The 14,630-nt window shown below is 56.1% G+C and overlaps 1 protein-coding gene across 1 annotated transcript in view; it reads right to left on the minus strand.

Annotated features, from left to right (window-relative positions):
• The window catches only part of INPP5D (inositol polyphosphate-5-phosphatase D), a 141,493-nt gene that overhangs the window by 13,837 nt on the left and 113,026 nt on the right, over positions 1–14,630 (minus strand). The window contains exons 18-22 of the mRNA XM_070070037.1: positions 13,654–13,735; positions 11,038–11,127; positions 8,709–8,822; positions 7,429–7,511; positions 4,528–4,615 (exon numbers count right to left, since the gene is read on the minus strand). Of these exons, the coding sequence (XP_069926138.1) occupies positions 4,528–4,615; positions 7,429–7,511; positions 8,709–8,822; positions 11,038–11,127; positions 13,654–13,735 (457 nt within the window). The remainder of the gene's footprint in view (positions 1–4,527; positions 4,616–7,428; positions 7,512–8,708; positions 8,823–11,037; positions 11,128–13,653; positions 13,736–14,630) is intronic.

The following is a 14,630-nucleotide window of genomic DNA, read 5'->3' on the forward strand; positions in this document are numbered from 1 at the left end:
CAGGCAGGCAGATACATCCCGACAGATGCTTCGCACAGAAAGAATGGCAGCCGGCTGATTCAATAAATGGGAATGGTTCTGCCTTCTTAGCCAGAAAAATGCGAGTTAATGAAGCAGCGAAGCACTTTTGTTTAAAAGATTTATTTATTTATTTGAAAGTCAGAGTTATACAGAGAGAGAAGGAGAGGCAGAGAGAGAGAGAGGTCTTCCATCTGCTGGTTCACCCCCAATTGGCTGCAATGGTTGGAGCTGTGCCAATCTGAAGCCAGGAGCCAGGACCTTCTTCTGGGTCTCCCACGCAGGTGCAGGGGCCCAAGTACTTGGGCCGTCTTCTACTGATTTCCCAGGCCATAGCAGAGAGCTGGATCGGAAGTGGAGCAGCTGGGACTCGAACCAGCACCAATATGGGGTGCCAGCACTGCAGGCGGCAGCTTTACCTGCCCAGTGAAGTACTCTTAAAAGGCACAAAGTTAGCACAAAGTTCCAGCAAGGATGTGGGGACCCCAATCTTTGAATGTGGCAAGATCTACAGAGACGGCCTCCCCAGCTATCAGTTTGACAAGGGCCACGAATCCCAAGCATATGCGGGGTCTTCAAAAGTGTGCGGCAAATGCACAAATGCACAAATGCCTTTTAATTCCATCAGCCTGCAAATTAAAAAACAGAGAGAAAAGAGCTCCTATTTGCTGGTTCATTCTCCAGCCCATAATAACTGGGGCTGGGCCAGGCCAAGGTCAGGAGCTCAGAAAATCCAAGTCCTTGAGTCGCAGGCTAGGCATTAGCAGGATTTGGAGTTGTGAGCTGAAGCCGGGCATCACACTTAGGTACTGCAACATGGGACATGGGCATCTCAACCAGCTTACCAACCACTAGGCTAACACCTGCCCCACAGTTTCTGAGGTACCCTCATGTTGATGCCCTCTGACCCTGCAAATGTGGGAACCTGTCCTCAGAGAGGATCCAGAAGAATAAAAATGGGGGCCGGCACCGTGGCTCACTAGGTTAGTCCTCTGCCTGTGGTACCGGCACCCCATATGGGCGCTGGGTTCTAGTCCTGGTTGCTCCTCTTCCAGTCCAGCTCTCTGCTGTGGCCCCGGGAAGGCAGTGGAGAATGGCCCAAGTGCTTGGGCCCTGCACCCGCATGGGAGACCAGGAAGAAGCACCTGGCTCCTGGCTTCAGATCAGTGTAGCGCTGGCTGTAGCGGCCATTTGGGAGTGAACCAACAGAAGGAAGACCTTTCTCTCTGTCTCTCTCTCTCTCTCTCTCTCTCTCACTGTCTATAACTCTACCTGTCAAATAATAATAAAAAAAAAAGAATAAAAATGATGCTGACGGGGCTGGTGCTATGGCATAGTGGGTAAAGCTGCCACCTGCAGTGTCAGCATTCCACATGGGCACCGGTTCAAGTCCCAGCTGCTCCTCTTCCAATCCAGCTCTCTGCTGTGGCCTGGGAACGCAGTGGAAGATGGCCCAAGTCCTTGGGGCCCTGCACCCACATGGGAGACCTGGAAGAAGCTCCTGGCTCCTGTGGAGCAGCCGGGATTCGAACCAGCACCCATGTGGGATGCTGGCATGACAGGCGGTGGCTTTCCCCACTATGCCACAGTGCTGGCTCCAAGGGAGCACTTTTAAAAATGATGCAGGGGCCGGCACTGTGGCAGAATGGATTGAGCTGCCGCCTGTGGTGCCAGCATCCCACCTGGGTGCCAATTCAGGTCCTTCCCGGCTGCTCCACTTCCGATCCGGCTTCCAGCTGATGCGCCTGGGAAAGCAGCAGAAGATGACCCAAGTGCTTGAGTCTCTGCCACGCATGTGGGAGACCTGGGTGGGGTCCCTGGCTCCTGGGTTTGGTCTGAGCCAGGTCCAGCCATTGTGACCATTTGAGGAGTGAACCAACAGATGCAATCAATCTCTCGTCTCCCTTCTCCTCTCTCTGTAATTCTGCCTTTCAAATAAATAAATAAACCTCTTTTTTTTTTTTTTTTAAATGAGGATACAGCGAAGCCAAGGCATATTTTGGAGGCCATGCAGATCACGTATCAGGAACAAGGACAATGTGCAGCCCACAAGCAGGGGAGGAAAACGGGCCATGCACTGGCCCCTGAGCAGGGGGACCTGCATCTCCCTGCATGCCAGGACAGAAGCAAGAATTTATGAGGAACAGCCTTTGTGCCGGGCGTCACTGTGGGGTGACGTCACAGTGCTGCATTTGGGAGGAGACCGAGGCTGTGGGGTCTGCAGCTGGGCTGCTTGGGGTTCAAGTCCAAGTTCGAGCAATTGCTTTCCTCAAGTCATTCCGTAGCTGCACAACCTGGGGCAGCCTCCAAGCTGCCTTCCCCCCCTCCCGCAGTGCTGGCCGAGGGCAGCTCCTCGTGCGGTTAACCCATGTGTCGGCAGCCTCTCTCTCAGAATTCATGCACATTCAGGTCTCGTCATCCCAAACAGGTGCCTCAACACCAGGCCCGCTCTTGGACCAGGCTCACGGTCTCTGCCTCCCCACCCGCACCTGCTCCCTGACTGCTGGAGTCTGTGCTCACTGCTGCCCTCCACAGCCGCTGCTCCCACCGAGCCCCTGGGTCTAAGGGACACTGCTCCGTCTTTACTTTGCTGTCCCCTCGCCACATCTGCTACTGTACCCACGGCCTCTTGTGATGTGGTCCCCACATCACGCCTTGTGCTTTCCTTCTGACCCCCCCCCCCCACCGGCTGTGCCTTCTCTGTCTCCTTTGCCAGTGGTACTGGGACTGGCCCAGTGCCGGAAATGGGAACACTGTTCACCCAGCTGTGCGAACCCCAGTGTGGCTTCATCCTTACCCACAGCCCCCCACCCTCCAATCCCCATGGCCACACAGTCTCCCCCTGTAGCACCTCTCACTTTTAGCCCCTCCTCTCCCTTTTTACTATCACTCCCTCCACCCTGGCTCCCTCGTTTCTAAGTTTGATCGCTGCAAACATCAGTTTGCAAATCTGATCATGTTGCTGTCTTGCTCAAATCTTTGGTGGCTCCCTATTATCCTTGGCCTGGCTTGTTAAGAACTTCTTGGTCTGTCGCTTGTCTCTAGCCTCTCTCTCTCTCTCTCGCCACCTGCTTTCTCGCCCTCTGCTGTACCCAAGTTCAGTGGTGAACCTGGCACTGGGCCAGAGCCATGAATGGGCTGAAGATGTTAATAAGAGCCGTGGTGTCTCTGGTAGTCAGTGGGTGGAGCTGCAGGACTCCACAGCCCCCCGAAGTCCGGAAGCCGGGCAATGCTGACCAGAGATCGCCGGACAGATGTGTTCATCACCCCCAGCACACTCAGAACTCTACCACATTTCATTCCAAATCCGGGGGGCTGGGAGAAGACAGTCTTCACGCCGAGGGTGGCCACTGCAGGGCAGAAGAAAGAGCGCCTTCGTGTGTGAGCAGGTGTTTTAGAGACCCGCCCAGGAGGGCGGGGCCTGCAGCTCTGCAGCTGTGGTGAGCAAGCAGCACAGCGGGGCAGGCAGACCTGGGTTCAGACTAGGCTCAGCCAACTACTGCCGTGTGATGGCTCAGACTAGGCTCAGCCAACTACTGCCATGTGATGGTTCAGACTAGGCTCAGCCAACTACTGCCATGTGATGGTTCAGACTAGGCTCAGCCAACTACTGCCGTGTGATGGCTCAGACTAGGCTCAGCCAACTACTGCCATGTGACTTGGGTGAGCCCCCTGACCTCTCTGAAGCGCCATGTGCCCATCTCTGGACGGGGAGACTAGAACCTTGGTTCGTAAGGTCTTGGCAGGACTGAATCCAACAACGTCTGCAGAGCACCAGGCGTGGACTGGGACGTGGGGAAGGCTCAGAGGTGGAAGGCATGGGCAGAAAAGGTGACCGCAGACGCCTTAGCAAGTCGAACACTGTCCCTGCTGGGAGGCCACCCTGTAGCTGCTTCCAGCGTCACCAGACCTTCCCACAAATCTCTGCTGTACCGCAAGGAGTGCGCTTTCTGCCTGTGGGTCACTGTGGGAGGAGAGGGTCACGGCCCCATTGTTCTCCATCCCATGTGGAAAGGACGCGTGCCTCCCTAGTCAATGAGACTTCCTAACCAATCAGCAGGTCTGTTGGCTGGTACCAGGCGACCTTCAGTTTTCAGTGTGACTCATGACCACCCAAACACCTGCACTGTTCTAAACCTGACTCAATGCAGGCACTCACCCCGTAAGGAAACAATAGAACCTGTCGCCTAACTCAGCACAGCCCGCTGACTGCTTGTTTCCGGGTTGGAATCCTCAGTTTGACCAGCGACTTTGATTTTCTCAGACTCTGACTACTGCAGCTGACAGAGGCACTGCGGCTGCTGTTAGGCCCGGAAGCGGAACAGGAGGGGCAGAGAGGACAACTCACTGGTCATGGTCCCTCTGGCCGCCCTGAGATTGGGCAGGGAGTGGCAGGAAAACAGGATGGAAAGCCGCAGGTGGGCTTTCCCTGGAGGAGACGCCACGGCCTCCCTCACCGCAGAGGCCGTGGGCTCACGGGCAGGTGCAGCACCTGTCATAGGCTCTTACCGTAGGACTCATCACTGTCGCAAGACTTAATGCTGATGAGGACATGCTGGTCCAGCAGGTACTCGGGGTCGGAGATAATGGGTGTCAGCTGCGGAGAGAAGGGCACGGGTGAGCGCTAGCAGGGGGAGCAGGTGAGGGAACAGGTGTGCAGACAGGAGGATGAGGGGCACTGGTCTGCACGTGGGGAGTTCATGGAAAACAGGACAGGTGATGTCCTTATTAACCACATTCCGGCCTCTGGCTCCACGCCCAGGAGAACAGGTGTACAGCAAGGCAGGTGCTAACTTTCTCCCATGTCCTCACCACCGCACTGCGCTCCAAGCCTCCTAAGTCGGGCTGAGTGCCCCAGGGAGAGGCCTGACCTCAAACAGCCCCTCCGTTGCCTCCCTCTCCTCCTCTCCCAGGATCGTGGCAGGTGGGGCCGGGCCTGGAGTGGCAGCAGAGCCTCCCGTGTGGGCTGGAGTGTCCTGCAGGTTGTTGGAGGTTTGGCCCAATGGATGATGGGCACAGGCTCCTGCACGCCACTGTCCCCACCTCCCTGCTGGGAGCAATTTTTCAGAGTCAGGGTCTGGCTCAGGGTGGGTTCACACCGAGCTTTGCACACCACTGGGTGGAACTCAAAGGGCTGGGTGCGTGCAGGTGCAGGGCAGAGCTTATGTGCAGGCTAGCTCCTGCAGGCTGGTCACCGGGCAGCCTCTGGGTTTTCCCAACTCAAAGCTGATTCTTCTCCTTTTTAAAAGCCTTTATTTACTTATATTTATTTGGAAGGCAGAGAGACAGAAACGGACAGGCACGGAGAGATCTTCCATTTTCTGGCACACACCCCAGTGGCCGCAACAGCTGAAGCTGGGGCAGTCTGAAGACAGGAGCCCAGAACACGATCCGGGTCTCCCACCTGGATGGGCAGGGACCCACACACTGGAGCCCTCATCTGCCGCCTCACAGGGTACACATTAGCAGAAAGCTGGAATTGGGGGCAGAGCTAGGACTTGAACCCAGGCCCTCAACATGTGTCCTAACAGGTGCACGCAATGCTCCCGTGATGGCCCCAACACAGAAAGGTTGAGTCTGAAGGTCAGACTTTGCTCTGAGTGGTCCCTGTCTTCCCTCTACAGAAGGGACATGATGAGGGCTTTGGGGCAATGTTGGCCAACAGCATGGACTTAGTATATCTCCATTCAGAAAGTTCCGGATCAAATGGCTGGAAGTCAGTGGGAACTCTGGGCTGTTCTGGGATGCAGGGGCTGCTCCCGTCGCTGGCTTCCCTGATACACAACAATGTCTGCCCTAGGGTTAAACCCAGGGCTGGGGTTGGGGGCTGCATAGGCAGGAGGGGGATCCCATCATCAGTAGGCTGCTTTGGGGCATGACAGAGGCCCACACAGTGAGCGACTCTGAGGGACACAACCAGGATGGCAGGGATGGGGAGGCAGACCCCCTAGGGTGCTGATGTGGGGATCTCGAGGGAGAAGGGAGGGGACCGTCAGGTGACAGAGGAGGTGGTAGAAGGTCCAGGAGCAGAACTGTAGCAAAGACCATGGAGGGGCTGCAGGGACAGCAAATGAGGCTGGAGAGGTGCCCTGCTTGGCGCCACAGAGTTGGCCAGATAAAGAGAAGGACACCATGATCAGATGGGCATTCCAGAAAGATCCACCAGGCTTCAGGATGACTCAGCAGGAAACCAGGAGGGACAGAGACCAAGGGGAGGGGTCAGGGCAGGAGGAGCAGCAGGACTTGGCGAGAGTTAGGATGTGGGGAGTGCAGGGCCCTGGAGGGCCTGGAGCTGGAGCAGAGGGTGAAGCCATGGTCGGGAGAACGTGAGCCCTCCACCTGTTCAAGGCCAGCCTCTGACAGTGACCCTGGGGTCAGGCATTGGCCTTGCAGTTCAGGCGCTGGTGGAGATGCCAATGGCCCACATCAGAGTGGCCTGAGCTGGACTCCTGGCTCTGGTTCCTAACTCCAGCTACCTGCCAGTGCCGACCCTGGAAGGTGATGGTAACGGCCACTCCCGTGGGAGACTCAGACTCAGTTCCCAGCTGCTGGCCTGCTTGGCCCTGGCCCAACCCTGGCGATTATGGGCAATAGGGGAGTGAACCAACAGATATGAGTGTGCGCGCTTGCTCTCTCCTCCTGAATTTAAAAATAAAAGCCCCTTGGGTGTCACCTCCAAGGGACTTCCTGGGAGAGCCCCTGCGACCCCTGCCCTCTGTGACGGTTGGACCTGGCCCCGGGCTCCCCTTCTTTGTACCTCTCGCTTGTGCTGTGAGGAAGAACCAGGTCCTACTCCACTTTGCACCCAGTGTGAACATCGGAGACCCAGCAAACTCCTATTCCGCCTCCCTGCCAACCTGGCGTCACGAAAGCGGCTTGCCTGCCGGTGTTCAGTCCCCTCCCTACTCACGCAGGGCCACAGACGCATCAAGCATTTCCTGTGCTCACAGTGCCGACGGGCTCCTGGCTACCGCAGACTCCTCGCTCTGTCCTCACTGACCCTGCCAGCTGGCGCTGGCTGCAGGTGGATGAGTGCGAGAGGGAGCTGGGGACTTGGGGGCTGGGTCCTGAGGCTGCCACCACAGCCAGGAGCCGATGCACAGGCCCTTCTCTCTCAGCTCTGCACCGCAGTGTCCCTCTTGCAAAGTCACATGGTTAGAGGAGTGGACTTCTAGATCCTTCTGAGATCCATTACAGGAACTGAAAACCACCCAGGAATACAGGGGCCGCTTCTACCACTGCTGAAAAGTGTGTGTGGCCAACAGCCTGGAGAGCTGGCCTCCCCCGCATGTGGTCTGAGGGACTCCCGCCCGCTCTGGGCAGGCCTGGCCATAGCTGTGCGGCTGGCCACCTCCCCCCAGCCCGGAGAAGGCACGCGTCTCCCTGGAGACGGCCTTGCCTTTGGGTTACCTTGGGAAGGGACTCGCCAAACTTCACCACCAGCTCCCCCTCACTGCCTTCTTCATTTTCTCCTTCCTGGCTCTTGACGAAACCTGTTGGGGGATAAGAAGGCTGGCTTTGCAGGAGACAGAGCAAGGACCATGCAGAAAACACTCCTCAAGTGCCCCCCACCCCCGGGGCCAAGGACGATGCTCTCTTCTCCCAGCTCCAGGCCCCTTGGCATCGTCCAGAGTCAGGCTTGGGGGGGACCCTGTGTCTGCACAGGGGGCAGTCACTTGCCATCGTGGTCTAGTTATTTTTAGGAAAAGCAGAGCGATGCCCCCTCCTTTTCAGCTCCTCTTTGCACCAAACCAGGCAACAAAGAAATCATCACATCACAGGCAAGGAGATTAGGAAACATGACAGCTCGTCCCACGCCACTCAAGATAGCAGCCTTTTGAAATTCTAATTTAAGCTTCCTAATATGCTGTTTCCATAGAAATGTATGCAAATGTCTCGGGTTTATTAAAAACAACCGCACAAAACTCCTCGTCCTTTTTGGAAACCGCTTTGACCCTGGAGCCTGCAGACTGCTGCATCCCAGGCCCCGGGGCTGGCTGAGGGGGAGAAGGGATGGAGCGGCGGCTGGCAGCACACGTCTCCCTGAAGCCTGGAAGCATCCCAGCCAGGCCCTCACCAAACGCCTCCTTCCAAGGAGTCACTCCCCTGCTGCTGCCCACGCCGCTACCCAGAGCATCCAGCGAGGAGAGCCCGCACCACGGAGGAACAGCTTCACGCACACGGCTGGAAATGTCACCCGGCCAGCGTGCTTCCTACCCGCCGCGGATGATGGCTGGGGTGGGGTGGGGCGGGGTAGGGGGTGCTGTCCATCTCCAGGGATGTCCAGAGCAAGGGGCTCATGGTGCCGAAGGAGCAGCAGGTGTCAGGCCCCCAGCAGGCAGCTGCCCGGCCCTGGCGCCAGTGCCCATGAACTCTGCAACTTTGCCCAGGACTCTCCGGTTGAGTTGGAGCTTGGTGGGGCGGGGACCTCAAGTGGCTCTGCCCTGAGGGGGCAGGGAGAGGAGCCAGCTGCCCACGAGGGGCCGGGGTGGGTACATCAATGGCTGTGCCTGCCCTCAGGGTGTCCACTTCGCCCCTCCCCCTGCTGTCACTTCTCTGACCCCACCGAGCTGCATCTGGGAGCCCATTCCAGAGACAGGAGAAGCGGGGTGTGGTGCCATTCACGGGAAGGCGTTATGAGCAAGAGGCGCGGCCCGTTCCCACCCCACCCCAGGTCCCCAGCTACACACTCTCCAGGCAGCTCGAGTGGAACTCCAGGTAGAACTTGGTCTGGGACTTGGTCTTCAACGTGGCGTAGCACCTGAGAAACTCAATCTGCCCTTGGCTGTCGACCGTCCCGGGACCTGGGAAGAAGAGGGATTTCGGTCACACAGTGTGCCTGGGGAGGGGCGCTTCCAGCCAGCCTCTCCCTGCGGCTTCCTCCCTCGCCAGGCTCAGTGCCCAGGCTGCGCTCCCGCGGAGGTGCGTGTCCAGGTGGACGAGGGGGAAGCTTTGCTGAGGGCAAGCTCCCGTGAAGCCACCAGCACGCGGAGCCTCGCTGGTGGAGCAGACGAGCCTCGCTCTCAGCTCTGCTGCCACGGTGCACGGCCTCAGTCGCCGGATCGCTCCAGCAGAGAATAAAGAGTGGCTCAGCTGCTCCCTTCCCACATGTCTTCCGTTTCTGAGCTCACAGAGTGGGGGTCCCTGTTCTTTCCCCCTCAGACACAGCCACCCCCACTCCTTAGCCGGGCTCTGTACTGAGTCAACAGCTCATGTCTTTTTACATTGGCTTTAAAGATTTTTTATTTATTTATTTGAAAGGCAGAGTTATAGAGAGAAGAGGAAGAGGAGGAGGGGGAGGAGGAAAAGGAGGAGAGAGAGAGAGAATCTTTCATCTGCTGCCTCACTCCCCAAATGGCCACAACAGCCATGGCTGTGCCAGGAGCCTGGAGCCCCATCTAGGTCTCCCATGTGGCTGCAGAGGCCCAGGGACTTGGGCCATGATCCACTGCTTTCCCAGGTGCATTAGCAGGGAGCTGGATCAGAAGTAGAGCAGCCAGTCTCAAACTGGTGCCCATATGGGATGGCGGTATCGCAGACGGCGGTTTAACCCACTATGCCACAGCACCGGCCCCTTTACATTGGTGTTAAACAACTATCCTGGGGCCGGTGCTGTGGCATAGCGGGTTAAGCTGTCGCCTGCAGTGCCGGCATCCCATATGGGCGCCAGTTTGAGACCGTCTGCTCCACTTCCAATCCAGCTCTCTGCTATGGCCTGGGAAAGCAGTAGAAGATGGCCAAGTCTTTGGGCCCCCTCGCTCACGTGGGAGACCTGGAGGAAGCTCCTGGCTTTGGATCGGCGCAGCTCGGGGCCATTGCAGCCAACTGGGGAGTGAACCAGCAGATGGAAGACCTCTCTCTGCCTCTCCTTCTCTTTCTCTCTCTGTGTAATTCTGACTTTCAAATAAATAAATAAATCTTAAAAAAACAGCAACTATGCTGTCCTTCCCTGTAAATTCTGAGTCACCTAGGAGCAAATGCAGATTACTTCCTTCCTCCACCCCCCCCAACGCCTCCTTCTTTCCTTTCTCCGTCTAAACCCCTCAGCACCCAGGCCAGGCTCTGCTTACGTAGAGGTTCACCCAACTCCATCCAGGGAACTGGGATTTTTGAGAACCACTGCGTGAGACCTAACGGTGGGGACGTCCCCGGTGTTGCCAGTACACCCGCCCCGGCTGCTAGGCCTCAGAGAGAGGGGAGGTGAGTCGGATTGGAAGCAGGAGGAACCTAACAGCTTGGAAGTCTGGAGAGGCAGTGGTTCCAGCTGGGAAGGAGACAGTGGGTCAAGTGGATGGAACGGGGAGGCGGCATCCCTGCGGGCCGTGGCCTTTGGCTCAGCAGTAAGGAGTGCTCTCCCTGCCCTTTCTACTCCCGCCTTCCTGAATCAGCCTGGATCGTGTGCTGAGCATGGAGCGGCGAGTGGACGGAGGAGCTGACCACGTGGCTCCCTGGTTACCCAGGCTGAGGGCTAAGTGGACAGAGTCTGGAAAGCATTGGTTTTGGTTCCCAAAACTCAGCCATAGCACACCCCTGCCACCGTTTAACCATCTCCGCCTGCTAGGCATCCACACTAATATTTACTCAATCTTGTCTTTAAATAGGCTCCCTTTTTAAACTTAAATGAAACTCAAAATATATCACAAAGCTAAATGAAAAACCAACATTGTTTGCTTCACACGGAAGAGAGAAATTTAAAACATCCAAGAACGAATGCATTACTGGTAAGGGTTCCTCTGTGTTTCCTTGGAATCAAGTCTGGGGGTGGACAGGTTATCACGGGTTTGACTAATTTTTCCGGTCTACTAAAACCAAGACTCGGAAGCCTGATGGGTTTGCTTCTCAGAGGAAGGGAATTCTCTGGACTGAAACAGTGACTTGGCTTGGACATGAAGGGACCCAGTAAGAGGCCTGGCTTTGTCCTCCCCCAGTGCAGACACCTGCCTGTTACAACAGGAGATGAGTACCCCCGGCCTCTTGTCCTCACAGAACACAGAGAAATGGACACTGCCCCCCACTTACCATTCTTGGAGACAAACTGGGAGGTGACCCCTGCCTCGAATGTGGCAAAGACAGGGCTGTGGTCACTTGTCATGATGTCGCTGGTGCTGCCTGCAGGGAGGGAGGCACTGATGAGCAAGGAAGAGGCAGCCCTCTGGTCCAGTATCAGAGGCAGAAACAGACCGACACAGCGGGGTCTCCGCAAGCATCCCAGCTGTGCACCTGCTGCCCACTGACCTTCCACACCCTGATTTTTAAAGGTTCTGTGGAAGGCAGCGTGGCGTGCACACTGCTACCACCTTGGATAAAGTGAGCCTGTGCTGGTGTTTCCTAAAGACTCGTGAACCTTTAAACAGATTATGGAGTGTGGACCATGCAGTTTTCTGGTCTAATTAATGGCTTTATTTTACTAATGAGGAGCTCAAGGCCCAGAGCGGGTGGGGATTAAGGGTCACTCAGCTCATCGGTAAGAGACGCGGGACAACCTCCACACCCTGCCATGCCTCCAGGATCAGGTCAGAGTGTAAGGTGAAGGAGTGTAGACGTGGGGTGTAGACGACTCTTTCAAAGAGCTTGGAGCCTGAGTGAAAGGGCAGGCAGCAGACAGGTTTGGAGGAGGTCAGAGCTGGAGACGAAGACACAGCAGGACATCGGGCACTCCCTGTGAGGTTAGGTAGAAGCAGAGCCCACAGGAGGGCACCAAGGAAGACAAGAGGCGGGAAAGAGACTCCAGGACACCGCAGCCATCAAGGGTGGGCAAAGGACAGGGTCACCACGGGAGGCGACGAAACAGATTTGATGTCTTTTTCTACACAGGACAGGGGTCGGGGCCTGAGTATCAGCCCACCCATGGGCACGGGCAGGAAGAAGTGAACGAGGCCCAGAGCTGGAAGTAGGAGAGGACGGAGGCAGGGAGTTGGGCTGCGCGCAGAGCTACCATCTGTGGTGCCCATGGAAGAGAGGGTGTTCCAGGGAGGCAAAGGAGCCGCGAGACCAGGAGGCGAGGAAGCCTGCACCTGCCTGCAGGATGGTGAGTTACCACCCCTGCCCTGCTGCCCGCCAGCCAACCCTGACCCTGAGTGGGCTTCCCTGAGGGGGCCCAGTTGACACCAAATATATAGCAGACACCAGCAGTCCCAATTGCGCCCAGCCCAGGGAATTCTGAGAAAACTGCCTGTCCTTGGTGTGTCAGGCCTGGGCTTCCCGGAAAGGCACCGTGGCCACCAGGTGAGGGCTGGTTTTCCTCTGCATCCCTCAAGTCCTGGGCCCAGGGGTGACAAGGGCGTGTCTTCCCTGCTCTCATTGCCACTTCTAGAGCCGCCTCCCTCCCGTCCCCCTAAAACCTCCACCATCGTGCAGTTCTCAATGCCAAGTTCAGGTTCAAAACAGCAAGTGGCAATCCCGTAAGCCACCGCCACAGCCTGGCTGTAATTCTGCAGGGGCTGGAGGCAAGGACTGGCCGGACCCTCAGCATTGCAGGACAGGGCGAGTAGAGGCAGAGCTGGGATTAGGGTTCTGAGTGACTCTGCATACGGCTGGGAAGGGGTCACAGCCTGGAAGGCTCCACGGTGTGGAGGCCATGAGGAGGAACACACAAAGGTGGGTGTGGGCAGTTCTAGATTCTGAAGGTAGAACAATTCCTTGCGCAGGGCTATGGGGGCGGTTGCCCTTCTGCACGTCTAACGGTGTTGTGAGGTGTGCATCAGTGCAGCCACTCGGGAGACGGCTCAGCAGCTGAAGCAATGCAGGAGCAGGTATGGTTGCTCTGGGCCCTGCTGGGCATGTCCAGAAGAAAGCAACAGGAATTAATTGCCACAGAGAAAGGTGGGAGGAGGGCGGAGCCATGCCTGTGGCCACTGGGCAGTGGCAAGGCTCGCCCCCTCTTCTCCTCACCCTGAGTAGGTGGGGTGGGGCTGTGGGGCCCAGCTGGACAGATGTGATGGGCTGTGAGCCCACCAGGGTCTCCATGCCTGTAATTTGCTCATGTGTGGTGCGTGTCATGGGCCAGGATGTTACTGTCTAGGGATCTGCAATGTTTTAAAAATAATACCATGATTCTTAGCAGAATGCTCAGTTACTCTGTTCTGTTAAATGTTAAGGTCTCATTTGGCAAGTAAGGGACACTAACCAGTGCTTTTTCAGAATAAACACTTAGGCAAGTAACAACTTCTTTAGCACACTTTCAATTTAGAGGATTAACAGTTATTTCTTGTTTTGATCATTTGCTCCAGAATTATTTATTTTATCTTATATATTATGCCTTTTTCATTAATTTATCTTTAAATCTCTCCAAATACATGTGTGTACACTTATAGATGAGGTTGAACTATATGAACTTCCATCATTTGACTGTTTTGACCTATGAAAATACCCCTTTCAAATGGTTCAAGCCTACTATGTTTTTTACAAAATAAATGAAACTAAATGTATTTCAAAAGTGACCCAGGACTCAAACTGTCTCCTACAGCAGGGACGTCTATCACACTGCGGTCTGTGAGGTCGCTGAGAAGGGTTGAAGGGAGTTCTCCCTGCGTGCGGATGAGCAGGCCGAAGCCCCCAGCTTCAGCGCGGCGGCTACCTCCCAGCTCGGAGCTGCTCTCTGAGTCGTGTCTGCCTCCACTCAGGGTTCCGACTCACCGTAGGACTGACACACCACGTGCACCAGCGGGTAAGACTTCCAGAGGACGCGGTCACACCAGGAGGGCAAGTTGTATTTCATCTGCAAATCAGAGTCACAGACTTGGTAAAATGCCTGCTACCTTTGCTTTATAATCAATAGGAGATTAACTGGCCCCCTGCAATCCTCAAATATGTCTCCTGTTGGCTCTTTCTAGAATTTCCCCATCAACGGCTTCAAACCCTTTCCGCTTGCTTCAAGTTCAACCCCATTGCCTTGCCCTACATGTTCACATGTCCTGGGCTCTGGCTTTGGAATAAATCAATCCACCTCACTGCGTCCCCTCACTGGTCCTCCTCACTGCTTCAGTGCCTCTTGCATCTTCATTTCTCCTACTTTCTTCTCTGACTGAGAAAAGCCTCTCTACTCAAGTCAGTCTCCACGCGCCTGCATGAGCTACTTACTTTAATAACGTGCTGTGGTCATAGCCCCAGTCACCGGCTCACAGCCACCTGCCCTTCTAACCCACTCACTTACCCAACCCAGCTGTCCATCCATCTGCCCACCCATACACCCACTCACACATCTGCCTAACTGTTCAGCCAAATATCTACACATTTATCCACCCACCCATCCATCTGTGCACCCATCCATCCATCCATCCATCCACCCACCCATCCACCCATCTACCCATCCATCCATCCATCTGTACATCCATCCATCCATCCATCCCTCCACCCATCCATCCATCTACCCACCCATCCATCCACCCCTCCACCCATCCACCATCCATCCACCATCCATCCACCATCCACCATCCATCCACCCATCCATCCATCCATCCACCCACCCATCCACCCATCCATCCATCCATCCATCTACCCATCCATCCATCCATCTGTGCACCCATCCATCCACCCATCCATCCACCCCTCCACCCATCCACCATCCATCCACCCATCCATCCACCCATCCATCCACCATCCACCATCCATCC

The sequence above is a fragment of the Oryctolagus cuniculus genome, chromosome 3, assembly GCF_964237555.1.
Source record: "Oryctolagus cuniculus chromosome 3, mOryCun1.1, whole genome shotgun sequence".
NCBI lineage: Eukaryota > Metazoa > Chordata > Mammalia > Lagomorpha > Leporidae > Oryctolagus > Oryctolagus cuniculus.